The sequence below is a fragment of the Apus apus genome, chromosome W, assembly GCF_020740795.1.
Source record: "Apus apus isolate bApuApu2 chromosome W, bApuApu2.pri.cur, whole genome shotgun sequence".
Lineage (NCBI taxonomy): Eukaryota > Metazoa > Chordata > Aves > Apodiformes > Apodidae > Apus > Apus apus.
This window is the reverse complement of record NC_067311.1, coordinates 6,057,640-6,085,341: the sequence shown is the minus strand read 5'-3', so window position 1 is coordinate 6,085,341 and position 27,702 is coordinate 6,057,640. Positions and strand designations below refer to the sequence as shown.

Sequence of the window (27,702 nt, the reverse complement as noted above, 5' to 3'; positions counted from 1 at the left end):
AGAAAGTGAAAAAGCAGGTGACCATAAAGTGGCTAAGAATTCATCTTGTTCCAAAGTCAGTGGAGTTGTGATAGGGCTGCTTTGAGTAATGCACTTTGCTAGCCAGTTTATGGTCACCTGCTTTTTCACATTCTATTAGTTTCCTGTTGACAACGTTAAAACTTATATGGGTTTCTCCAACAAAAAAGGTGTGGGACAGAAGCTTGATGCTGGTTTAAATGTTCTCTTAGCAATGCTTTCAGATCCCTACTGACTTTGTAGAAATCTGCTTTCCTAACCACTTTACTTTCAAATGTTTTTCACATTCTTCTCTGAATGTGAGATGGTGACCTCTTTCACTGGTTACTCCAAAAAGAAGCGTGGGAGACCGAAGCCTAATGCTGGTTAAATGCTCTCAAAGCAGCCCTATCACAGCTCCACTGACTTTGGAACAAAATTATTTCTTAGCCACCTTCTGATCATCTGCTTTGTCAGGTGCTGGTAAGAGCTGTGTTGAACAAATAAAAACTTGACCAGTTACACCAAAAAAAAGTGTGGGAGTCTGAAGCCAGATGCCTTTATAAATGTTCTCTTAGCAGCGTTTTCACATCTGTACCGAAACTGGAGCACTGTTCTTTCCTAGCCAATTTGTGGTCAACTGCTTTTCACATTCTTCGCCTGAGAGCTACTGACAATGTGAAAACTTACATCTGTACTCCAACAACCTGAGCTCCTTCTATGACAGGGTGACACACTTATTGGATGAGGGAAGCGCTGTGGATGTTGTCTACCTTGACTTTAGCAAGGCCTTTGACAAGGTTTCCCACAGCATTCTCCTAGAGAAGCTGGCTGCTTGTGGCTTGGATGTGCACATGCTTCGCTGGATAAAATACTGGTTGGACAGCCGGGTCCAAAGAATTGTGTTCAATGGAGTTAAAGCCAGTTGGCAGCCAGTCATGAGTGGTGTTCCCCAGGGCTCAGTGCTGGGGCTGCTCCTGTTTAACGTCTTTATTGATGACTTGGATGAAGGGATAGAGTGCATCCTCACTAAGTTTGGAGATGACATTAAGCTGGGTGGAAGTGTTGATCTGCTTGAGGGCAGGGAGGCTCTGCAGAGGGATCTAGATAGGCTTGACCGATGGGCCAAGGCCAATGGCATGAGTTTCAATAAGGCCAAATGTCGGGTCCTGCACTTTAGCCACAACAACCCCCGGCAGTGCTACAGGCTTGGGAAGGAGTGGCTGGAGAGCTGCCCAGCAGAGAGGGACCTCGGGGTGCTGATTGACAGCCAGCTGAACACGAACTAGCAGTGTGCCCAGGTGGCCAAGAAGGCCAACACCATCCTGGCCTGCATCAGGAATAGTGTGACCAGCAGGACCAGAGAGGTGATCCTGCACCTCTACTCAGCCTTGGTAAGGCCACACCTCGAGCACTGTGTGCAGTTTTGGGTGCCACAGTATAGGAAGGACACAGAGGTGCTAGAGAGGGTGCAGAGAAGGGCAACTAAGCTGATTAGGAGTCTTGAGAACTGGCCTTATGGGGAGAGGCTGAGGGAGCTGGGGCTGTTCAGTCTGGAGGAGGCTGAGGGGAGACCTCATCGCTCTCTACAACTACCTGAGAGGAAGTTGTGGTGAGTTGGGTGTTGGCCTCTTCTCCCTAGTGACTAGCGATAGGACAAGAGGAAATGGGGTCAAGTTGCAACAGGGGAGGTTGATTGGATATTAGGAAAAATTTCTTCACAGAAAAAGTGGTGAGGCATTGAAACAGGCTGCCCAGGGAGGTGGTACAGGCACTGTCCCTGGAAGTGTTAAAAAAACAGGTAGACGTGGTGTTTCAGAAGATGGTTTAGTGGCTAGGGGTTGTAGGGCGGATGGTTGGACTTGATGATCTTGAAGGTCTTTTCCAACCTTGATGATGACTTTATGAACAAAATAAGTGGGGGACAGAAGCTTGATGTTGATTTAAATGTACTCTTAGCAGCACTTTCAAATCTCTACTGACATTGAAGACATTGGAGGGAAATGTGAGAGCCAGCAACAGCTTTCAGGCCTCACACCTTGTGTTTGGGAGCAATGGCTGGATGTTTTAAATTTTGGAGCTGAATTTTGGCCATACTGAGTGTACAGGTGTATGGATATTTGACCTTTTAAGTTTCAAGAGAAAGCCTGGAGCTCCTGTCTTGGTGGGCCATTGAAAGAGGTTCTAAGGTGAACTGAGGTCCAGCAACAGCTTTCAGGCCTAGCATGTTGCACTTTAGTGCAGTGGCCATATGTTTTAAATTTTTTGAAGGTGAATTTTGGTGAGACCAGAAGTCTGGTGCCCCAGGGTTGGAGGGCTTTTAAAAGGGGTTCCAATTGTAAGTGAGGGCCAGCAACAGCTTTCAGGCCTAGGAGACTGCATTTGGGAGCAATGGCTGGATGTTTTAAATTTTGGAGCTGAATTTTGCTGAGACCAGGAGCACAGGTGTATAAATGTTTGATCTTTTAGATATCAAGGCAAGACTAGAGCCCCTGTGTTGGTGGGGCTTTGAAAGGGGTGGCAGGGAAAGGTGAGGGCCAGCAACAGCTTTTGGTGTGCCATGTGTGCACATACCATAAGCCTGGGTGCAAAAGCAGAGCCAAACATGAGCAGAGCTGTGGCTTTCACTAGCAATTGCATTCAACCTTCAGGATTTTACTAGGAAGAGAAATGTATGTATATATATATCTTTCTACGGGGACAATTCGTTCATGAAATATTTCTGGGTGTTAGGGTGGAGCTTGGAGGCACATGAGGCAATCTGGCTTTGTTTTTAAATGCTGGATTTTTAAAAAACCTTTTGATTTCCATCAGGACAATATTTATAATTCTTACCTTTTTTGGCCCACTCAGCCTCTGTCCTGGTTTGAGCCAGGATGAAGCCAATTTTCTTTTTACTATTTTTTTTTCTTCAGTGAACTCTTTTCTAAGCAGCACGCTTGCTGAAATTAGCAGCAAGTTTTCCAGCTAGTAAACTGACAATGCTCAGATGAAAGACCAAGGTCACTTTGCTCCACTTGTCGGATCTGCTGCTTTGTACACTGGACGTTGCCAGATCCCAATGGACGTGATTAACAAAATAACAGCTACGGTCCCACCAACTAACAAACCTTTTTGTTTTTAGATCCATAGGACGGCCTAGACTGGAATAGGGGACATACTGAATGTATCCACTGCCTGCCCTCTGCTGGCCAGAGTGCCCTGCTGAGCCCGGAGAGTTTTGGGATGCTGCAGGGCCGAAATCTCTTGGGTCAAAGACCAGCCTTAGTGTTAGAGGTCCCCCCACCCTGCATGCACCATGGCTGGGCTGTGTATGGTCCTTTGTGATACCTGGCTTTAGGGCTGGGGCAACATGGCTCTGGGCCACACAGGGAACCCCAGGAGGGCACAAGGAGATCCTGACCATGGCAACGATTAAAGGGCTGCCCTCAGTTGCTCACCTCATTAATTTCACTCCATCCAGGGCAAGCCCCAGTTGACAGCACCTTCCACCTGCCAGCACCTTTGGGGCTGCCCAGTTCTCCCAGCAAGGCGCTGAGCAAGGGAGGAGTATGCTGTGGGAAGGCTCTTGCTCATGCAGCTACCAGGGCGCTCTGCTGTGGGAGGTGGCCCCTGGAAAAAGGTATGGGCTGTGGCCAAACCCAGTCCTTGGTGGTGCCTGCTCTCCTGGGGCTGGAGGTTCATGGGGGTGGGAAGAGGCCAGCCAATTTTCCTAGCTGCTGCAGGTACTGATTTGGGGGATACCCTCAGTCCCCCAGCAGGTTTACACAGCTTCAGCACAGGGCGGATGCTCTCAGCACTCCCATGGGTGCTATCCCCAGCAGGAACCATGCCCAAGTGGTGGCAGGGAAAAAACATTAGGATTTCCAGCTTTTGTGGAGGATTTAATTAACATATGCAATTAGGAGAAGTGGCAAAGAAGGCTTTGGGCTGCTGGGACATGCACCCCCTACCATCCCCTACCCTGCTTGCCCCAGCCTCCATAGCATGCAGAGACACCAGGCTGGATCTACTAGGGGCTTGCTGGGTGGTCACAGTTCCAAACTGGCAGGGAAGAAGAAATCCATTGACTACCATAGCTGGGGAAGGCTTTTGGGAGAGTCCTGGAAGAGTCTTGATGCAGAACCTTGCTGGGTGGCTGAAAGCAACTGGTTCCCTCACTGTCTGGTGCTGTCTCTCTTGGGATTGCACTGATGAACATGTAGGACACAATGAAAGCAAAGCCAGTATTCATCCATCCTGCTTGGATGAGCACAGAGCAGCAGGGAGAAGTGCAGGCAGGGAAGTCGCCCTGGAATAAAGGTTTTCAGGTGCTAGTTATCCCCAGAAAGGCCTGGTGTCAGGCAGGGGAAGTGCCAGCTCTCCCTGCTCTGCTCTCCTGGCCCCCAGGAGTCTGTCTTACAAGAGGGACAGGCCAGCCTCAACCCCGCTGGCATAGGAGGAGATGATGGCCAGCATTTTCTCTGCAGCACAGAACAAAGGTGGTGTAAGGACAGGGCAAGAGTGGTGCTGAAGTAGGACAGAGCACCTGAGCAAGGGCTACCCACCCTCCTCAGGGGGCTTACATGGCCTCCTACCACAACAGGGGGTTGTGCTATTTAAACACAGAGTTCCAAATTTCAGTGTTTTTCTCCCTATTGCTATGCACAAGCCCCCCTCTCATGGATAGTCCCATCCTTCTGCCATTTTCAGATGAGACTTGCCTCGCTTGTCTCCTCCACCCTTAAATCTAGCCAGGTTGATGAAGCCCTCCTAGACCTACCAGGCTTTCGGGCTGAAATTCCTACCATCCAGGCCCCACACAGCTCCTGCCATGGGAAAGGTTGCCCTCTCCAGCATGGCTCAGCCCCAAAGGCCTGGGGCACCCTTCTGCTACACAATCTACATTTAAGCCACTCTGCAGAAATCCTCAGTCTCTGCACCCCCCCTAAAAGCCAATAGCACGTGGTCACTCTGTCCTATGGCCATTGCCTCAAACAGGCTCTCCCCTTTGGTTCAGGGCTGGGCCATATCCAGCCTGCCACACCACTCCTGTGTGCTTGATCAGATCAGACCCAGGGCTTCTTTCATATAAAACACTGAAGTACAGCAGTAGCACATTTTTCAGTTCAGAGAAGGGAAAATAAACCAAGGAGCAAAGCAGCAATTTGTAAGTGGAAAGGAAGGATAAGAACCATGATCAGAACTTGACTATTGAGTATGAGGCACAGAAAGGGGCAGGTTGGCAGCAGAAACCAACCAGCTCAGGGCCAGCATTGGAGAAGAAAGAGAGAACCTGCTACCAGTCTCTCTTACTTGGTGCTTCCTGCCAAATTAGGGCAGGGGAGAAGGACTGTGAAACAAATTTCTTCCGTTAACTTGGGCTAACAGGTATAAGCAACCTCAAATGCACCAGGGAAGTACACATACAAATGGACTCCACCAGACAGAGGAGTGCTGAGATAGCATGAGACGCAGGGTTTACAGAGATGGCACAAGCTACACTGCATCAGTCCCACACCAAGGAATTGCCAGGGCCTGGCTAGAGTTTTGTGGGATTTTTTTATTATTATTATTATTATTTTGTGTGATATTTTTTATACAGGCTAGCGTTGTACTCTTTGCTAAAGCTGCTGATTCTGCCACATAAACTAGAACAGAAATTTCTCAGAAATTAAGTCGCTTCCCCACCTTGTTAATTCACTGTCTGCCTCTCAACTGAACATTGATCTAGATAACATTCCCTGTACAGTCTGATGTGCAGATACACTGTTCTGACTGAGGAATTAAGAAGCTGAGAGTCCACTGAACATTGGATTTTTCCCCATACAACGTGGCCTGATGTGGAGTTTGGTCCACACAGGACAGCAAGTTAACCGTAGAGATCATCGTCATTGTCTTCACTGTACACGTTTCCCCCGCTGCTGCTTCCTGTGCCTTGGCTCGGACCTGTGCCACCCTGGTTACCTGATGGGAACCTGCATGCAGTGGTACAGAAGGGAAGAAAAGGGATGCTGTTCAGAAGCCTCCTCACAGCTCAGCACTGTCCCCTCCCTCCACACCAACACCCCAGTGCCAAGCAGGGCAGGCAGGAGAAGTGGGATGAAGTCTTACAGCAAGTCACACAAAAGGCTTATATGGCTGCTGGATGTTGCTCATGCTAAAGGGAAAAAAAGGTTGATGGACTTCAGGAGCACTAACAGAGCAGCTACAACTGACTTGCAGCACAGCCTACACCTGCTATATGCTCAGCTGGCTGTTGTATGCGCTGGGGAGAATAGGAAAACACAGAAAGCTGCCTCGGTGCTCTGTTCTGGGGCTGGCTGAGCCACAGTGCCTTCCTCCCACTCCCCCATAGTTACCTGAAGCTGCCAAAGCCACGGCTCTGCTGTAGAGTCTGTGCAAACATCTCATATTTCCTGATGTCATTGTCACTGACAGAGCGTCGAGCAAAGCGCATGGCCTCCTCAAAGTGATCCTTGCGTATCTCAGGAACTGGGTCATCCTCCTCCACTTCCTGCAGCAGGACAGAAGGCCCAGGTGAGCAGTGTGCCTGAGTTCCATGGCCCAACATCCACCCTCTAGACCAGGATGCTCCAATGTCCACCAAAGTAGGGGCTGGAGAGGAACACTGTGGCAAACTATGAGTCCCAGCTGCAGCAGGGGTCTTCTGAGCAATGATACAATGAAGCACCCCAGGAGGGCCTCACCCTCCCACAAGATGAGAACAAATCCAGCTCCACGCTCTGTGCTGAGAGGCCACTCATCCCCATCCAAGGATTATGGAGAGGATTAACACTTCCCGTCTCACCCATGGGCAGAGGTGGGTTGCCAATCTCATGAGGGGGGAAAGTTCAGAGTGCCCCACTCACCATGGCAGAAGGGTTGGTCTGCCTCTCTCGTTCTCGCCTGATCTCGCTCTCGATGGACTCGCGGATGGCCAGTTTGCAGGCACGCTGGCAAATTTCTGTCAGGTCAGCCCCCGAAAAGCCATTGGTCATTTTAGCTAGGAAATCCAAGTCAACATCCTAGAGGAAAAAAAAAACAACAAACAAACACAAACAAAACCCCTAAAAATGAGACACCTGTTCTTTACATCTTACACCCTCAGGTGACAAAGAGGTGCCTTTAGATCTCATGGTATCAAGGTGATGCCTTAACTTTAGCCAATTTTAAAAATATGAGCTGTTAAGTTTCTTGTTTTTGGGAAAGTTAACCACATACAAAGGCAGGCCACACTCCCCACACACCCAGCAAGACCCTGTAAAGCAGCTGTAAATCATAGAATGGCTAGGGTTGGAAGGGACCTTAAAGATCATCAGGTTCCAACCCCCCTGCATTGGCAGGGACACCTCCCACTAGACCAGGTTGCTCAAAGCTCCATCCAACCTGGCCTTGAACACTTCCAGGAATGGAGCATCCACAACCTCCCTGGGCAAACCTGTGCCAGTGTCTCACCACCCTCACAGGAAATAATTTCTTCAGGGACTGAAGGTTTCCCCAGCTCAGTACTGTGTAGAGCAGTCACCCAGCCCTCTGCTCTATCCTTAGGTTGTGAGGAGCATGTACAGCACACAGCAAACCCAAGTCAGACAGAGTAAGGGAGCAGATCCTACCTTGGCAACTGGTGATTTCCTCAGGTTGGCCTTAAGAATAGCAACCCGGGACTTCTCATCAGGCAGGGGGATGTAGATGAGCTGATCCAGGCGGCCGGGGGCGCAAGATGGCTGGGTCAATTATGTCTGGCCTGTTGGTGGCACCAATGATGAAGACGTTCTTCTTGGTGGACATGCCATCCATCTCTGTCAGGATCTGGTTGATGACACGGTCTGCAGCACCACCACCATCACCAATATTCCCACCTCGAGCCTTTGCAATGGAGTCCAGCTCATCAAAGAAGAGCACACAAGGGGCGGCCTGGCGGGCCTGCAAAAACAAACAGAAACAATTACTCCATGTTAATACCACCAGGTGAGGAGAACACTGATTTCACACTAAGCCTACCCTACCATTAAAGCAACTCAGATGAGTACCAGAGCACTGCTGCTGCAAGGAGAACTTGGAGGAGTTGCTCCGGAACAGTCTCCTGCTACACAAACCCTTAATTAAATTCTCCTGAACAAGTTGCATTTCTCCAAAGTTGGAAGCATTGTGAACCAAGCAGAAGGGCGGTAACTCCAATGCCTGGAGGGAAAGGTGGAGCCAATTTGCCTGGACCAAAACTCTCCCTGCAAAATCTAGGGATGCCAATTGGCTATTTAGGCATTCAAGTATCAGTAGGTGAGATATACCAAATGGAAGGGAGAAATCCAGTAGCTGTCTTCAGCTACCTAATGGGTAGCTATAGGGAAAAGGGAATCAGAATCTTCTTCATGGTGTGCAGTGAAAGGATGAGAGACCACAGACACAAATGGCTGCAAAGAAAATTCCAGTTAGAAATAAGGAAAAAAAAAAACCCAAACAACTTCTTCACACAGAGAGCTCAAACACTAGCACAAATCACAGAATCATAGAATGGGGTTTGGGTTGGACGGGACCAAGATCATCTAGTTGCAAGCCCCCTGCATGGGCAGGGACACCTCCCATTAGACCAGGTTGCTCAAAGCCCTGTCCAGCCTGGCCTTGAACACCTCCAGGGAAGGGGCATTCACAACTTCCCTGGGCAACCTGTTCCAGTGTCTCACCACCCTAACAGTAAAGAATTTCTTCCTGATGTCTAACCTAAATCTACCCTCTTCCAGTTTTAATCCATTACCCCTCGTCCTATCGCTACATACCCTGGTAAAAAGTCCCTCCCCAGCTTTCCTGTAGGCCCCCTTCAGGGACTGGAAGGCCGCTATAAGGTCTCCCCAAAGTCTTCTCTTCTCCAGGCTGAACAGCCCAAACTCTCTCAGCCTGTCTTCATAAGAGCGGTGCTCCAGCCCTCAGATCATCTTCATGGCCCTCCTCTGGACTTGCTCCAAGAGCTCTATGTCCTTCCTGTGTTGAGGGCTCCAGAACTGGACACAGTATTCCAGGCGGGGTCTCAGGAGTTCAGAGAGTAGGGGGCAGGATCACCTCCCTCGACCTGCTGGCCACGCTTCTTTTGATGCAGCCCAAGTTGCAGTTGGATTTCTGGGCTGTGAGTGCAGAACCTTGCACTTGGACTTGTTGGACTTAATGAGGTTGGCATGGGCCCACCACTCAAGCCTGTCATGGTCCCACTGGATGGCATCCCTTTCCTCCAGTGTGTCAACCACACCACACAGCTTGGTATCATCAGCAAACTTGCTGAAGCTGCACTTGATCCTACTGTCCATGTCGCTGACAAAGATGTTAAACAGCACCAGTTCCAGTATCAACCTCTGAGAAATGCGACTTGTCACAGGTCTCCATCTGGACATCAAGCCATTGATCACTACTCTCTGAGTGCGACCATCCAACCAATTCCTTATCCACTGAGTTGTCCATCCATCAAATGCATATCCTTCCAGTTTTGAGACCAGAACATTACGTGGGATGGTGTCGAAGGCTTTGCAGAAGTCCAGGTAGACGATGTCAGTTGCTCTTCCCTTGTCCAATGATGCCGTGACCCCATCATAAAAGACCACCAAATTAGTCAGGCATGATTTGCCCTTGGTGAAGTCCATGTTGGTTGCCACCAACCACCTCCACCTTTTCCTCCTGGGACAGGAGGTCACACTATCTACAGGGGAACTGAGTAGTAGGAGTGAACTTCTTTCTAAGCCATATATATTGCAGGACAAGAATAGAATAGACTATTTCAGTTGGAAGGGACCTACAATGATCACCTAGTCCAACTGCAGAAGAAGAACCACCCATAACATGTTTTGAAAATCTGTAGAAGGTGATGGCTAATGAGGTGTCAAAGTTTTCAGATACAGAGAATATCTATGGTATCCTAATGCTAGCCTCACTGCTTCAGACACTGGGGCATTTATAATCCTGTAACAACAGATACAAATTGCAGCAGGAGAAAACCATTTAAATAGCTATGTTGCTGAAGATAATTAATTTCCTCACATCAGGAAAGCAGCCTCTGCTCTCAGTTCAAGTGGGGAAAATAAAACACACAAACAAGAACCAGGCCAGTAAGACAAATGCAGTAGAGACAATGTTTTGGGGGTATCTCAGCACAAACATAGCACAAATAATAGAAGATATACTTACCTTGTCAAAGATCTCACGCACGTTAGCTTCAGACTCGCCAAACCACATGGTGAGCAATTCTGGCCCCTTGATGGAAATGAAGTTTGCCTGGCATTCATTGGCAATGGCTTTGGCCAGCAATGTCTTACCACATCCAGGTGGCCCGTAGAACAGAACCCCTTTTGATGGGGTCATGCCAAATTTGAGGAACTTGTCTGGGTGCTCCACAGGATACTGAAGAACAAACCAACCAAACAAAAAACTCTTGTGATGAGCCAGAACAGGTCTGCAACTTAGAATCACAGAATGGTTTGGGTTGGAAGGGACCTTTAAAGATCATCTAGTCCAACCTCCCTGCCATGGGCAGGAACATCCTTCACTAGATCAGTTTTGTTTCTGCTCCTACCAGAAACACTACCTGAGATTTCTGGTGGGTTAAACACAAGATTCTGCCTGCTTGGTGCCACTGAAGCTTTTAAATGGGCACTGGTTTGAAAAGTACCACAGCTAAATCATAAAGCTGCCTTAAACAGTCTATTTCCACCTATGAACCAAGTACCAGTTCAGGTCATTTTCCACCACACTTAACCCCAGCTTCACTCTGCTCTGCAGAAGCAAAAGGGAACAACTCATTTTCTAACGTATTTGCTCTGCCCTCCAGAGACAGGTAAGGTGTCTGATGTGAGCATTTGTCCTTTGCAACAAGGTCACAGATAGGTGATGATTTTAATGCCAGAAAATTAGACTGAAAAGTAATTATTTTATTCACAGACAGGCTGTTTCTACAGTGCCAACTGAAAGCAGAGACGTTTCAAATCCAAACCACCCTGACACAGGTAGGCACCAGAAGTTTCCACAGACCATTCATTACTTTGTTCCAGCCTCTTCTTTCATAGAAGGCTTCAGAATTACTTCTCACCTGTCCCTATGCTAACACTGATGGAAAGCCCTTCAGAGGCTCTCCTTATGAGAATCTTTATCCACTTTCTGGCATATAAAGCCACCATGTAACAGGATTCTCACAGCAGTGGTCCCACTGCTGGTCTCCACTGAAGAGAAGCAGAACAGCTGCTGTTTCTGTATGTAGCAAAACACCCATCAAAGATGTCGCTGTAGACTCAGCTAAGAAAAGCCTGATGCTGCTTACCAACACCTTCCTCTTCCTAAGTTCACTAAGATGGAACAGCATCAGTCCATTACAAGAAAATACAATTAAAACTGCATTTCCGTGTTCATAGCCCAAACAGGAATGTGAAGAGGTTCTGGATTTTATTATTCTTTTTCAAGCTGACTAGGCAAAAATCTGTTGGAAACCCTTACCTGTACAAGTTCCTGGAGTTCTCTCTTTACATCTTCTAGACCACCAATATCTTCCCAGGTAACTTGTGGCACCTCCACCACAGTCTCCCGAAGAGCAGAAGGGTTGCTCTGGCTCAAAGCCCACTATCGTTAGAAGAAACAGCACTATATGAGTTCTAACACATTATGTTCACAATTAAACACTGGACCCAAAAGAAAGAGGGGCACTCCTGCATTACCCTAAAGTCATCCATGGTCACAGCCAGTGAGTTCATCACTTCAGCATCAATGGTTTCATCTTCTAGGTCTATGAGATCCATCTTCTTTCTGATAGCCTGAAGAGCAGCTTCTGAGCAAAGAGCAGCCAAGTCAGCACCAACATGGCCATGGGTCTCATTTGCCACCTGAAAGCAGAGCACTATGACTCACAGGAATACAAGTAAGCGCTCTGCAAGGGCAATGCATGCTCTGGAGGACAGGAACACCGGTGCTCTGCTGCAAATTCAAGACAAGTGCTATCATATTTAACAGACAAAGACACTGCTGTTCCACCTCCTACTTGAGATCAAAGCTGCAACTGAAATTCAGATGGTGTGCAGAAAGATAACTCTGAGGACTGCAGTTCTTCATTCAGGACAGAGATTACAGTAACCATCCAGTATTACACCACAATGTTCACCCAGCTCTGAGAGTGCTGTTTCAGGCTTGCTTTATTTTTTAAGAGAATGCCACAGCAAACAAACCCAGGAAGACAGTGACAAGGCATTTCCAGACTGGATTGATACACATTTGTTTCACTTAGCCATGCCATTCTTCACTAGCAAGTGAGGATTTTTGGTCAATGGTAAACTAGTTAGAAGGAAGCCCAGAGATCACATATCCACCTGGTTTCACGCTGTCCTAAATGAGCAACTATGTTTACACAATCAAGCCTTAACAACTCTTCCACTACAAAACAGAGCATCAGGAACATCTGTCTGCAGAGACAAGCTTTCCTAATAGCATGCTACTCACCTGTTCCAGATCCACATCATCAGCCAGTTTCATATTTTTTGTGTGAATCTGCAGGATCTCCAGGCGCCCAGTGGCATCTGGGATACCAATATCTACCTCTCTGTCAAAACGGCCTGGGGAGTACAAAACATATGTTGAGCTGCTGATTCTGCAAACTAAAAGAGCTGAAGTTGCTGCCTTCCTCTGACAGAGGAACATGATGATGAGCGACAAACACATACCATTTCAGAAAATGCCAGAGCTTTAGGTTTCTCTGCAGCATCTATCAGCACAGTAGCAGAGTCAGATCAAAGGAGGAAAGGCTTTAACCATTTAGGGAAAGTAAAACTACTGTATTAACTAGAGTTCAAGATAATATAACAGAGGATTTATGTTTTTTTCATTTATAGGAAAATATGCTTCCCCTGACCAACACACCATGAGACATTTTTCATAGAATCATTTAGGTTGGAAAAAACCTATAAGATCATCAAGTCCAACTGTTACCCCAGCACCACCAAGTTCACCACTAAACCATGTCTCTAAGCACCACATCTAAATGTTTTAAATACTTCCAGGGATGGTGACTTGATCACTTCCCTGAGCAGCCTGTTCCAATGATGTTTATTCCTACCTTTGCGTTCTCAGCACAAGAGTCCACAAATAGAGAATTTAATTTTTCAGAACTTTCATAGCAGTACCCAAGTGGTGAAAAACATTGATTGCCCCAATATCTGGGGAGACAGGAAACCTACGTATTACTGCAATATTAACTAAAGGTACGTACACCTATAATTTCCATCTAGCTGTGCATTCAAATGCCTCACTACACGTTTAAGAGGTTATTTTTTCCTACAAACTTGACTGGTTTGCTATTATAGACTTTAACATCTGGTCATACAACAGGCATTCATTCACACTGCAAAGTTTCAAAAACCTGAATCTCAGAAACTACCAGACTTCTCATCAATAAAAATAAAAGAAATTAGACAATTCAGAGCCTTCTGCAACTTGAGGTATGAACAACCCCTTAAGCATTTAGGCCTGAAATAGCCTCACTTAATTGACGATGTGAAAAAGCATGCTACCCTCCAAGTATTTTGTTATTTTTACAAGTTCTAACCTAATAAAGCACAGAAAATTATACCAAAGGCTGGAAGCCTAGAAATTTCAAACAAGTAGCTGGAGACAAGTCAATAGTTTATGTAACACACAGAAGATGTCTAATATTAATTTCTGCTATATCTTTCCAAGGCCCCTGAAGCATAGCCCATAACAAAGTACCTGATACATGCAAAAAAAAGATGGCAATCATGGTTACCAAATCGCCTGAGTGCTGGGTCAATGCTGTTAGGTCTGTTGGTAGCTGCCATAACAATCACGTGTGCTCTCTGTTTCAGTCCATCCATAAGAGTCAACAGTTGAGACACTATGCGACGTTCCACCTCTCCATGTGTCTATGGAGAGAGAATGCAATGATTAGACCAAAAGCTTTACAACGCGGCACAGGAGCTAGTACTGCACCAGGACAGATAGAACAGACACAAGCTGTTAAGAAATATTGTGAGCTATATCAGATTTTTCTGATATCCAACTTCTGACATCCAACTGAATTCAAGTGTTAAGTTAAATACTGCTTTATCCTGTAGTAAAATGCAGAGATTCAGACCAGTTGCTACCAAAAAAGATGTACTCCTTTACCTTCTACAGGCTTTCTTTACCTTCTCTCTCTTAGGAGCGATGGCATCCAGTTCATCAATGAAGATGATGGCAGGAGCATTCTTCTCTGCTTCTTCAAAGGCTTTCCTCAGGTTGCTCTCAGACTCACCAGCCAGCTTGCTCATGATCTCAGGACCTGAAAAAATAGTGGCACTGTGGCACCCGGAAGACAGGCAGCTATCCCCACAGCATGCAGATGAATCTTTTTAGTACAACGTTTATGTGGGAGTATCTATATTTCAAGCCAAAGTAAATGCTATCAACCAAGTTCATTACATTTGCAGCTGAACAGGCATGCAGAATTATTTTCCATAATTATTCTGGTGTTTTCTGTTTACTCTAACAGAATGCAGTGCTAGTCAATGAGATACCTTTAGCTCCCTATTTCCTTACCCTCTTTCACACTTGGTGAGCTTCTCTGTAATGTGCCACCACATACAGTTAATGCCAGTCTGAGCTTGCAAGAGAAGCAATCAAATTATATGGTGATGAATTATCAGGGTAGGGAAGGAAAAAACTGTAAAATATTGAAGCTGTCTTTAGCTTGTCTTACACAGGTATACATTTACCTCTGTAAGAACCTATAATTGAGTTTCAAAAAAAACCAACAAACCACCCCAAAATCCCAAAAATAAATCTCCTCTCAAAGAATAAAAAAAAAAAATAAATAAATGTGTAAGCACATCAGTCCCAGAAGGAAGGACAGCATTCCTCTAAGGTCTCCTACAATTGCTGAACAATAGTGCAGGCTCACAGATTTATTCTGTTTTTACAGATTTTTTGATTATGCTGATGTGGTAATGAAGAGAAAAGTATGTTTTTAAGAGATCCAAGAAAAAGAAATCTGACCCTCAAGAGTGTAAAGCTGCTAGCTGACTGAAGCGCACCAGCTGCAGAGCGCCTGATGCAGGCAGGCACTGAGAGTGTTTCATTACAAGTTACACACCAATTCATACCAGCTCTGTCTACAACATTGCCCGCAGCCTCCAGGCTTGGGAACAGCAGACAGAGAACGCATCACTAATTCTGACAATGCTATTTTAATCACACAATAGAAGTACAAGTGTCTAAAGAAACATCTGGCTCATTAGCATGCAGTGACACCTTCCACACACTTAGGAAGTATTTGATAAGGGCAACATATAATTAAAAACAACCCATCTACATCTGATATCTTGAGATACAAAGCAAGTCACTTCCCTACCACTGCTCACTGCTATGCTGTGCTATACACTCCTTTGCTTTCACATTCATGTGTCTAAGTGATTGAAATAAGAAAATCGGCAGAAGAGGAGGGGGTGTCTCCTTCTACATCAATGACCAGCTGGAGTCTGTAGAGCTCCGCCTGGGGATGGAGGAGGAATCCACTGAAACCTTATGGGTCAGGGTTAAAGGGAAGACAGGGGCAGGAGATGTCATAGTGGGGGTCTGCTACAGGCCACCAGACCAGGATGGCCGAGCAGATGAAGCCCTCTACAGGCAGATAGAAGCAACTTCTTTAGTGTGAGGGTGGTGAGACACTGGAACAGGTTGCCAAGTGAAGTTGTGGATGTCCCCTCCCTGGAAGTGTTCAAGGCCAGGTTGGATGGGGCTCTGAGCAACCTGGTTTAGTGGGACGTGTCCCTGCCCATGCAGGGGACTGGAATCTGATGATCTTTAAGGTCCCTTCCAACCCTAGCCATTCTATGATTCCAGCATTGACTATAAAATGGGACAGAAAAAACAGTGAGGAAAATTCAGAATCTGGTCCTTACTGGACATAAATCAGTGTCCATCTCAGCTGCTACAGGTGATGAGTGACCAATAGGAGGTTCTGTCACTTGTAGCTAAGTCCCAAAGTACTCATTATAGCTTTCATGACAGCTCCTCCCAATTAATGTTACATGAAACAGAACAGGTCTTGTGCTTTAGTTGAGGGGATAAATCCACGGAAGACCAGCTTCTTTTCTGAACGGAACATGCTGGTAGCAATAGAAACAAGTGTCCTGCACCCATATACATAGAATAATCTCATCACTTCACTCCCAGCTCTGCCCTCACCAACATAAATGAACACTCAGCAAGACTCCCAAGTCTCTGCATCACAAAGCTGTCTTTCCAACCACCCTGCTACAAAATAATCAAGCTTAAGGGAAGTGCCACTACAGATGCTTCCACACAAATGGTCCCCAGAGGCACACTTCAAAGAGGTAAGGAAGTATGTCAGGGAGACAATGTGGCTCTATAAGCCTTATTAATGCCATTTATTATCATGAGATGGATGAATGAGCACACAGCAGATCTGAGGCCAAAGCAGCCACAACACTTACCATTGATCAGGAAGAAGAAAGCCCCCGTTTCATTGGCCACTGCTCGGGCAATCAGTGTTTTACCAGTGCCAGGAGGACCATACAGCAGGATCCCACGTGGAGGCTGAGGACAAAGGCAAGAAACTTAGGTGGTAAGCTAGTATCTGAATGCCTAAGTAGCTTCACAGTGAAGCTGTAAGCATTTGATAAAGCCAGCCCAAAATTGTGATGCAAACTCATGCAACAGATGCCATCCCAGCATTGCTATCAACACCCTTACTATTTTGCATGACACATAAACAAAAACATTGCCAGTAACTGAAAGTGCTGATTGAAAGCATCCCCATGCTTTGCAAGTTGCCAGTACTTTAATCTGTATCCAAAACATGTAAGGAAATACTTTCCTAACACCAGCATTAAAAGAAAAAAAACACAAATTACTTATTCCCCTCCCAATACCTCATAAATCTCTGACATCAAGAATCACCTGGAAGGGCAAGCTCACCCATCCACCCAGTGCACATGGGGACTTACCTTCACCCCTATGGCCTTAAAGAGTGCAGGGTGTCGGAGGGGAAGTTCCACCATCTCTTTTATTTGAGCCAGCTGCTTCCGGCAGCCACCAATGTCATCATAGCCCACTTCATTCAGTGACTCTTCTTCATCCTATCCAGAAGGAAACACATTAAACATTTGAGTGAAAACAAATAGTTCAACAATCCCTCCTGGTCTACAGAACCCAATGTCCTGGTTTGAGCCAGGATGAAGCCAGGTTTTTGCTCACTGTCATTTTTTGCTGTCTTCAGATTCTCACTTTCAAGTCTTCCTGGTGTCTTGTACAATCGTTTCTTAGCTCTCTCTTCCCAGATATGCATAGGGAAATGTCTGCATGTACCTAGACCTCGCTGAAGCCCACCATATTGAACGACAGCCTCTGCTGCGAGGACCCCTACACACTCTAGCAAAAAACAAGTTTTATGACCCTCTGGTATGGCTAACAAAGATAACAATAGACAATGAAGCCCAAGAAAAATTTACTTATTCCTTAAACTGTAATAATTCTATGAATGTTAAAAGCATAGAAACATAGAATGTATTGGGTTAGAAGGGACCTCTAAAGGTCACCTAGTCCAATCCCTCTACAATAAGCAGGGACATCTCCAACTAGACCAGATTGCTCAGAGCCCCATCAAGCCTGACCTCAAATGTCTCCAGGGATGGGGCCTTCACCACTTCTCTAGGCAACCTATTCCAGTGATCCACCACCCTCATATTGAAGCTGCAGGACATAGTGAGGAGGCTGTAGAGTCTCAGGAAGGCAGAAAATGAGATGGATAGTGCAATCCATGCACTCACTGCCGAGGACATGCAGCCTGTGCCAAATCGTCCAAATACTCCCCCACCAGAGTACATGGAAAGGAGGGGAGGCACTGAAGTGGGGGAGTGGAAGACAGTAGGAAGAACTAAAGGAACATGAGGAAGGGACCTCCCTCAAAGCCCGAGGTACCCTTGAAGAACCAGTTCACTCCTCTGCAAACAACAGAAGAGGAAATGTCCTGGTTTAAGCCAGGATTAAGCAAGTTTTCCTTTTACTATTTTATTTTTCACTTTAGAGAACTCTATTTTAACTAGCAGCAAGTTTTCCAGCTAGTTGACTGATAACACTGGAATGTTTCTGTTACTGCTGAGACACCAAGGTCACTTTGTTCTGCAGCCTCAGATGTTAAAGGAGCAAGAGTCATATCTGTAACCCTCGCGTAGGGAGAAGTGGACTAGACGGACAGTAAAATAGACCAAAGTATTCCATTCCATATATCTATGTAAGCTCAGTGTAAGGTCAGGGATGACAGAAGTCAAGCCCTTCTTCCTGCTTTTCCTTCTCTTCCGTCCATGGCCAGCATCCGGGGAGAAATCCATCTATCCATCACTGTTGATCCCTAGGCTCGTGCCTTCCTGAACCTCATAACTCTGCCCTCAGCTCCTATCTGCTCTGTTGCTATCTCTGGAAGCAATCTGGGACATTTTGGGACTGCTCACAGCTAAGGAGTGCCATGGGAGTTGATGGGGGTGGGGGGAGGCAGTAAGGGTTTGCACATTCCTGAACACATTTGTATATAATTGTATATAATTGCATATTTTTTTTTTATAATTAGTGTTTAATTAAAGCTGTCTAGTTTAGTTTTCAATCCAGAAAGTCTCTACTCTCTCTCCTTTCCCTACCCAGGTGGGAGGGGGAGGGGATTGAGAGCATAATAGAATCATAGAACTATTCAGGTTGGAAAAGACCCTTGGGATCACCGAGTCCAACCATCATCCCTACTCTACAAAGTTCTCCCCTAAACCATAGCCACCAACACCACATCCAAATGACCATTAAACGCATCCAGGGATGGTGACTCAACCACCTCCCTAGGCAGCCTATTCTAGTGTCTAACCACTCTTTCTGTGAAAAAAAATTTCGTAATGTCCAGTCTAAACCTACCCTGTTGCAGCTTGAAGCCATTCCCTCTTGTTCTGTCGCTAATTACCTGTGAGAAGAGACCAGCAGCAACCTCTCTACAATGACCTTTCAGGTAGTTGTAGAGACTGATGAGGTCTCCCCTCAGCCTCCTCTTTCTCAAACTAAACATTCCCAGCTCCTTTAAGCGTCCTTCATAAGATTTTTTCTCTAGTCCCTTCACCAGCTTTGTTTCCTTCCTCTGTACTCGCTCCAGCACCTCGATATCTCTCTTGAACTGAGGTGCCCAAAACTGGACACAATACTCCAGGTGTGGCCTCATGTCCTGGTTTGAGCCAGGCTGAAGACAATTTTCCTTTTACTGATTTTTTTTTCCTTCAGTAAGCTTTCTTTTAACTAGTCACAGTATGTTCTAACTAAAGCGGATAAGGCAGCGAAATGTTCTTCTAACTGCTGGGTCTTCCAGGTTGCACCTTCACTCTGCTGGCTCAGACACTACGGGGAGATCTATGACCACCCCGTAGGAGGCTGAGTTAGACAGCAAAATTCCATAGATCTACGTAAGCTCAGAGGAAGGTCAGAGATCACAGAAGACAACTTCCTTCCTTTTTTCTTCTTCCCTTCTTACATCCATGGCCAGCATCCGGGGAGGAATCCGTCCATCCATCACCATCGACCCTTAGGCTCAAGCTCTCCTGACCCTCATAACTCTCCGCTTTCTCCAGCAGCAGCTCCGGGATTCCTCGGGACTGTTCCAGCTCAGGGGAGTGCTGTGGGAGTTGCTGGGGGTGGGGGGAGGCGAGAGGCTTTTGCACAATCTGAACATATTTGTATAGAATTGTATAGATATTTTCTTATATTATTAGTGTTTAATTAAAGCTGTGTAGTTTAGTTTTCAATCCAGCCAAGTCTCTCTCTTTTTCTCTCTCTCCTTCCCTACCTGGGTGGGACGGGGAGGGGATCGAGAGCATTGTTGTTGAACCCCAGTCAAACAGTGACAACAAATTTATTGGCGCACAATGCGGGGCTCGATTTTGAGCACAGATTACACATTTTCATTAATTGGGAGTGTTCAAAATTCCATCTCTGATGGGAGGAATCCCTCAGATAGCAATGGGCAATAATTCTGCTGAATTTCCTGATGGATTGAAAAATGAACAGACACTTGCTGCAATGAATCTACTGGATCTTTTTCCAAACCTGCAATTGTACATGTGGTATGCAGCCAAGGGCATACTGCTCTTAGTAGCTGCTCTTGTGATTGTTTTATGGTTTATTGACAGAACTGTAGCCATAATCAACCATATAATTACCAGCCTAGTGATCCTAGGGATTGTGATACTGTTCTTTATGAGGGCACTGTATGTGTACAGTTACAGTACAAGTCCTAGTGGTACAACACCTGAAGTGAACGGAACGGTCCATGTTGGTAATAGCAGTAGCTGGTTCAATTTTACCCCTCCATTTTCTTTTGAGCTGAATCTCAAAGCTCTTGATCTGAATAGCATTGTTGCAGTAAGGATGCTTCTGCTGAACGTTTATAATGTTTTGTGGATACGTAGAGTGAGGTGTTGCTCCACTCACTGCCACTCCCCCACAGGCAATGCTGCTGCCACTCGTGATGCTGCCAACACCACTGCTGCTGATACCACCACTCGTACTGCTACAAAAACAGCTGCTTCTACAAGTGCTGCTACAAAAACAACTGCTTCTACAAAGATAAAGTCCACTCCCTTTCGAATCAGGCTAGTTAATCCTGTGACCAGGGGCAAGGCTAAGGCAAAATGCTCCTCCCTGAGACATCCAGAGCTTCTTAAAAGAACAGACTGAGGAAGCAGAGAATTCTAAATCAGTTGATGGAGCAGGTACCTCTCAAACAGATAACAAATCAGACCACTCTCAAGCAGACAGCAAAGCAGGGCCTCCTCAATCAACGACGACGATGACCTTGTCCAGCCTTTCTCTATGAAAGAACTGCGCCTCATGAGAAAGGACTTCACCCGCACTGATGGTGAGGGAATTCTTCCTTGGTTGCTCCGATGCTTTGATAGTTGTGCTGAAACCAACAACGTGGATGAGAGAGAAGCCAAGCACTTGGGATCCCTGGCCAGAGATGCTGGTATTGACAGAGCACTTCGTAGTAAGATGGGATCTACCACCCTGTGGGACCGACTTCTTTCAGCTGTGAGAGAGAGATACCCCCACAAGGGTGACATCGAATGGCACCGAAGCAGAACACCCACTCTTGAGAAAGCCATCACATACTTAAGAGAAATAGCTGTGCGAGAGGTGATCTATGATAAAGATGGACTTACAAACCCTGATGATGTCCTGTGCAACACACAAATGTTCCGGAGGTTTGCACAGGCTGTACCAGCAGCACATGCCCATATATTCTCCTTCATGGGATGCTTTGAAGATTATGCAAGATCAACTGTGCGTGAGGTGGCTTTCAAAGCACAACAGTATGGAGACATAATCTCTGATTCCCTTCAGTTCCACACCTCAGCCATTGAAAAAATGACTGACAGAAAGAATAAGATGCCAAACAGATGGGGAGGTAAACTCCAGATTCTCCCTAGAGACAACTGGTCATGTGTTGCAGCCATTAAGAAGAGACGTCCTGCTATGAGACAGCAGCGAGAGAGACAGGACCCACTGCGACGCCACCTGTGGTCTCTCTTGAAAAATTATTTTAAAGAGGACATGAGAGTCTGGGACAAGAAACCCACTGATATTCTCCAGTTACGTGTGCAGGAGTTACTAAACAGAACAAGAGCAGGAGATGGTTCTTCCAAGAAGACGCTTGCAGCAGTACACACCCAGGATGGTGCATCAAACTCTAATGCTCAACCTTAGAGGTGCCCTGCCTCCAGCCAGGGGGAGGAGATGGACAACAGAGTTTACTGGACTGTAGAGTAACCGCTCTCCTGTCCATCATGCCACCAATGTGACTTGGAGTAAATGGGCTGCCTTAATCACCCAGCGAGTCCGAATAGGAAGACCTAATCGTCCAGGTATCGTTGAAGCAATTACAAACTGGCCAGAAGGCACACACTTTGGAATGCCACCACAAGAAGTGGTGAGACGGGCTCAAGAAGCTCCACCATATGATCATCTACCAGAGACTGAGAAACAATTTGCTCTTTTCACCAATGGCTCCTGTCGTCTTGTAGGGAACCGCCAGAAGTAGAAAGATGCCGTGTGGAGTCCTACACGACTAGTTGCACAAGTAGCTGAAGGAGAAGGTGAATCAAGTCAGTTTGCAGAGGTCAAAGCCATCCAGCTGGCTTTGGACATTGCTGAGCGAGAGGGGTGGCCGAGACTCTATCTCTACACTGACTCGAGGATGGCAGCAAATGCCTTGTGGGGTTGGCTAAAGCAGTGGCAGCAGAACAACTGGCAGCAAAAAGGTAAACCTACTTGGGTTGCTGAGCTGTGGAAAGACATTGCAGCTTGGGTAGAGAAACTGGTGGTACAAGTGCGTCATGTAGATGCACACGTGCCTCTGAGTCGAGCCACTGAGGAACATGGACACAACCAACGAGCAGATGAGGCTGCTCAAGTGTTCCAAATAGACTAAGACTGGGAACATAAGGGTGAGCTCTTTCTGGCTCGATGGGCTCACGATACTTCAGGTCATCAGGGCAGAGATGCAACATACAGATGGGCTCGTGACCGAGGGGTGGACTTAACCATGGACACTATTGCACAGGTGATCCACGATTGTGAGGCATGCGCTGCAATTAAGCAAGCAAAACGGTTGAAACCTTTGTGGTATGAGGGGAGGTGGTCCAAGTACAGGTATGGGGAGGCCTGGCAAATTGACTACATCACACTGCCTCAGAGCCGCCAGGGTAAGCGCTATGTGCTTACAATGGTGGAAACAAGTACAGGATGGTTGGAGACATATCCTGTGCCTCATGCCACAGCCAGGAATACTATCCTGGGCCTTGAGAAGCAAATCTTGTGGAGACATGGTACTCCAGAAAGAATTGAGTCAGACAATGGGACTCATTTCAAAAACAGTCTTGTCACTGACTGGGCTAAAGAGCATGGTATTGAGTGGATCTACCATATCCCGTACTATGCACAAGCCTCAGGGAAAGTTGAAAGGTACAGTGGTTGGTTGAAAGCTACCCTGAAGGCAATGGGTGGTGGAACTTCCAAAAACTGGGACAAAAATTTGGCAAAGGCCACCTGGTTAGTTAATACCAGGGGATCCATCAATCGGGCTGGGGCCGCTCAATCAGACCTTTTACATACTGCAGATGGGGATAAAGTCCCTGTGGTAGGTGAAAGAAACCTGCTGGGTAAAAGTGTCTGGGACTATCCTGCTTCAGGCAAAGGTAAACCTGTCCGGGGTGTTGCTTTTGCTCAGGGACCTGGACATACCTGATGTGTGATGATGGAGGATGGTGAAGTACAATATGTACCTCAAGGTAACCTGACTCTGGGGGAGAATCCTTAATTTGACAGCTGGTAAAATATAGACCCTATATGTAATATATGGTATGGAATAAGGAGTGGAATGTCCTGGTTTGAGCCAGGATTAAGCCAATTTTCCTTTTACTGATTTTTTTTTCCTTCAGTAAGCTTTCTTTTAACTAGCAACAATGTGTTCTAGCTAAGGCTGATAAGACAGTGGAATGTTTTTCTAACTGCTGGGTCTTCAAGGTCACACCTTCACTCTGCCGGCTCAGACACTACCGGGAGATCTATGACCCCCCCCGTAGGAGGCTGAGTTAGACAGAAAGCAAAATTGGCCAGAGATATCCCATTCCATAGATCTACGTAAGCTCAGAGGAAGGTCAGAGATCACAGAAGACAATTTCCTTCCTTCTTCCTCTTCCCTTCTCTTCCGTCCATGGCTGGCGTCCAGGGAAGACTCCGTCCATCCATCACCCTCGACCCTTAGGGTCGAGCTCTCCTGACCCTCATCGCTCTCTGCTTCCTCCAGCAGCAGCTCCAGAATTTCTCGGGACTGTTCCAGCTCAGGGGAGTGCTGTGGGGAGTGCTGGGGGTGGAGGGAAGCGAGAGGCTTTTGCTCATATCTGAACATATTTGTATATAACTGTATATATTTCCTTATATCATTAGTGTTTAATTAAAGCTGTGTAGTTTAGCTTTCAATCCAGCCAAGTCTCTCTCTTTTTCTCTCTCTCCTTCCCTACCTGGGTGGGAGGGGATCGAGAGCATTGTTGTCGAACCCGAGTCAAATGGTGACCACAGTGCACAGTAATGCCATCGAATCATAAAGGGACAGACTATCTGGAGTGACAGGAGGATCTCAACAACTGACTGTTGTGGAGGCCGATGTGAGACTCACTGGTAAGGAGTGGCAAGTGCACCCTGTAGTGACTGGCCCAGATGCTCAGTGCATCCTTGGCATAGACTATCTCAGGAAAGGATACTTCCGTGACCCGAAAGGGTACTGGTGGGCCTTTGGTATAGCAGCTGTAGAGACTGAGGACACTGAACAGCTGCATACTTTGCCTGGCCTTTCAGATGACCCTTCTCTAGTGGGGTTGCTGAAGGTCAAAGACGAGCAGGTGCCAAATGCCACTTCAACGGTGCATAGACGACAATATCACACCAACAGAGACTCTGTGATCCCCATTCATAAGCTGATCCGGCAATTGGAGAGCCAAGGAGTGATCAGCAGGATTCACTCACCCTTCAACAGTCCTATCTGGCCAGTGCGCAAGCCTGATGGCAAGTGGAGGCTGACAATGGACTATCGTGGCCTGAATGAGGTGACACCACCACTTAGTGCTGCTGTGCCAGACATGCTAGAACTTCAGTATGAGCGGGAGTCGAAGGCAGCCAGGTGGTATGCCATTATTGACGTTGCTCATGCCTTTTTCTCTATTTCCCTAGCACCAGAGTGCAGGCCACAGTTTGCTTTCACCTGGAGGGGGGTTCAGTACACCTGGAATCGACTGCCCCAGGGGTGGAAACATAGCTCAACCATTTGCCATGGACTGATCCACGCCGCATTGGAGAAGGGTAAAGCTCCAGAACACCTGCAGTACATCGATGACATCATCGTGTAGGGTGACACGCCAGAAGAACTCTTTGAGAAAGGTAAAAAGATCATCCAAATTCTTCTGGATGCTGGTTTTGCTGTAAAAAGAAGCAAGGTCAAGAGACCTACACGAAAGATCCAGTTCCTGGGAATTAGACGGCAAGATGGACGTCGCCAGATCCCAATGGATGTGATTAACAAAATAACAGCTATTGCCCCACCATCTACTAAAAAGGACACTCAAACCGTTTTAGGGACTGTTGGTACCATAAATGAGTTAGTTTATTCTTCAAAAAACAGATTCAGTCAACAAAGGGAAGGAATTAACCCCCTCAGAATGGTGGGTTATAAACTCTTTAGGAAGGACAGGGAGGGGAGGCCAGGTGGGGGTGTTGCCCTCTTTGTCAAAGACCAGCTGGCATCCGTGGAGCCCTCCCTGGGGATGGATGAGGAGCAAACAGAAAGCTTACTGGTTAAGATTAAGGGGAAGGCAGGGACAAGTGACATTACAGTGGGGGTCTGCTACAGGCCACCTGACCAAGGGGACAGTATAGACAAGGCACTCTACAGACAGATAGGAGCAGCTTCACATTTGCAAGCCATGGTATTCAAGGGGGACTTCAACCACCCTAATATCTGTTGGAAGGACAACTCTGCGAAGCACAAACAATCCAGGAGGTTCCTAGAGTGCGTGGATGATAACTTCCTTTTCCAAGTAATCGAGGAACCAACAAGGAGAGGTGCTATGCTGGACCTTGTTCTCACCAACAAGGAAGGGCTGGTGAGGGATGCCTTGGCTGTAGCGACCATGAAATGGTGGAGTTCAAGATCCCTAGGGCAGCAAGGAGGGCTCACAGTAAGCTTACTGCCCTTGAAATCAAGAGGGCAGATTTCAGCCTCTTCAGGGATCTGCTTGACAGAGTGTCATGGGATAATATCATGGAGGGAAGAAAGGCCCACAAAAGCTGGCTGATATTTAAGGATCACCTTCTTCAGGCCCAGGAGCAATGCATCCCAACTAAGAGAAAGTCAGGTAAAAACTCCAGGAGGCGGGCATGGATGAGCAAGCAACTCTTAGAAAAGCTCAAACTTAAGAAGGAACCATACAGAGGGTGGAAGCTAGGGCAGATACCCTGGGAGGATTACAGAAAGGTTGTCCGAGCAGCTAGGGATCAGGTGAGGAGAACCAAATCCCAAATAGAATTAAATCTCACCAGAGATGTAAAGAGCAATAAGAAAAGCTTCAATAGGTATGTTTGGGATAAAAGGACAACCAAGAAAAAATGTAGGCCCTCTCCTGAAGGAAACGTGAGACCAAGTTACGCAGGATATTGAGAAGGCTGAGGTTCTCAATCACTTCTTTGCATCAGTCTTCTCTGACAAGTGCTCCAGCCTCATCACAAAGGCCACAGCAGGTGGAAGCAGGGACTGGGAGAACGAAGTACCCCCACTGTAGGAGAGGAATGGGTTCATGACCATCTAAAGAACCTGAAGGCGCTCAAGTCTATGGGACCTGATGGGGTCCTGAGGGAGCTGGCAGATGCAGTTGCTAAGCCTCTGTCCATCATATTTGAGAGGTCTTGGCAGTCTGGTGAGGTTCCCGCTGATTAAAAAAAAAAAGTAGCACAGCCCCTATTTTTAAAAAGGGGAAAAGGAAAACCCAGGGAACTACAGGCCAGTCAGTCTCATCTCTGTGCCTGGCAAGATCATGGAACAGATCCTCCTGGGAAATCTGCTAAGGCACATGGAAAATAAGGAGGTGATTGGTGACAGCCAACATGGCTTCGCTAAGGGCAAATCATGCCTGACCAGTTTGGTGGCCTTCTATGACAAGGCTACAGAGATAGTAGATAGACGTCATCTACCTGGATTTGTGCAAGGCATTTGACACTGTCCCACACGACATCCTGGTCTCCAAACTGACAAGACACAGATTTGACAGATGGACCACTCAGTGGATAAGTAATTGGCCGAGTGGCCACACGCAGAGAGTTGTGGTCGACGGTTCAGTGTCCAAATGGAGGCAAGTGACGAGTGGTGTTCCTCAGGGGTCAGTATTGGGACCAGTGCTGTTCAACATCTTTGTTGCAGACATGGACAGTGGGATTGAGTGTAACCTAAGCAAGTTTGCTGCTGATACCAAGCTGTGTGGAGTAGTTGACACCCAAGAGGGAAGGGATGCCATCCAGAGGGACCCTGACAGGCTGGAGAGGTGGGTTTGTGCAAACTGTATGAAGTTCAACAAGGCCAAGTGCAAGGTCCTGCACCTGAGTTGCCGCAACCCCAGGCACAAATACAGGCCAGGGGGAGAATGGCGAGAGAGCAGTCCTGAGGAGAAGGACTTGGGGGTGGTAGTAGATGAGAAGCTCAACATGAGCTGCCAGTGTGACTCACAGCCTAGAGGGCCAACCACATCCTGGGCTGCATCAAAAGAAGTGTGGCCAGCAGGGCGAGGGAGGGGATTCTGCCCCTCTGCTCTGGTGAGACCCCACCTGGAGTACTGTGTACAGCTCTGGAGCCTTCAGCACAGGAAAGACATGGAGCTGTTGGAGAGGGTCCAGAGAAGGGCCATGAAGATGATCAGAGGGCTGGAGCACCTCTGCTATGAATACAGGCTGAGGGAGTTGGGGCTATTCAGCCTGGAGAAGACAAGGCTCTAGTGTATGAGTCACACCATTTGTAACATGTGCTAGCTGATTGTGCTGACTTAATTTTGAGGTCTTTAAGGTTAGGTTGGATGAGGATTTGTGCAACCTGGTCTAGTGTGAGGTGTCCCTGCTCATAGCAGGGAG

The 27,702-nt window shown here is 46.9% G+C and overlaps 1 protein-coding gene across 1 annotated transcript in view; it reads right to left on the bottom strand.

The window, feature by feature from the left end:
* Positions 1 to 2,542: 2,542 nt before the first annotated feature.
* Positions 2,543 to 27,702, bottom strand: part of LOC127395166 (transitional endoplasmic reticulum ATPase-like) — a 44,830-nt gene continuing 19,670 nt past the window's right edge. Inside the window, 13 exon segments of the mRNA XM_051641669.1 lie at positions 2,543 to 5,954; positions 6,339 to 6,493; positions 6,849 to 7,004; positions 7,593 to 7,691; positions 7,693 to 7,902; positions 10,147 to 10,359; positions 11,446 to 11,568; positions 11,664 to 11,828; positions 12,439 to 12,551; positions 13,739 to 13,874; positions 14,139 to 14,272; positions 16,446 to 16,548; positions 16,959 to 17,090. Coding sequence (XP_051497629.1) covers positions 5,849 to 5,954; positions 6,339 to 6,493; positions 6,849 to 7,004; positions 7,593 to 7,691; positions 7,693 to 7,902; positions 10,147 to 10,359; positions 11,446 to 11,568; positions 11,664 to 11,828; positions 12,439 to 12,551; positions 13,739 to 13,874; positions 14,139 to 14,272; positions 16,446 to 16,548; positions 16,959 to 17,090 — 1,845 coding nt within the window. The 3' untranslated portion in view covers positions 2,543 to 5,848.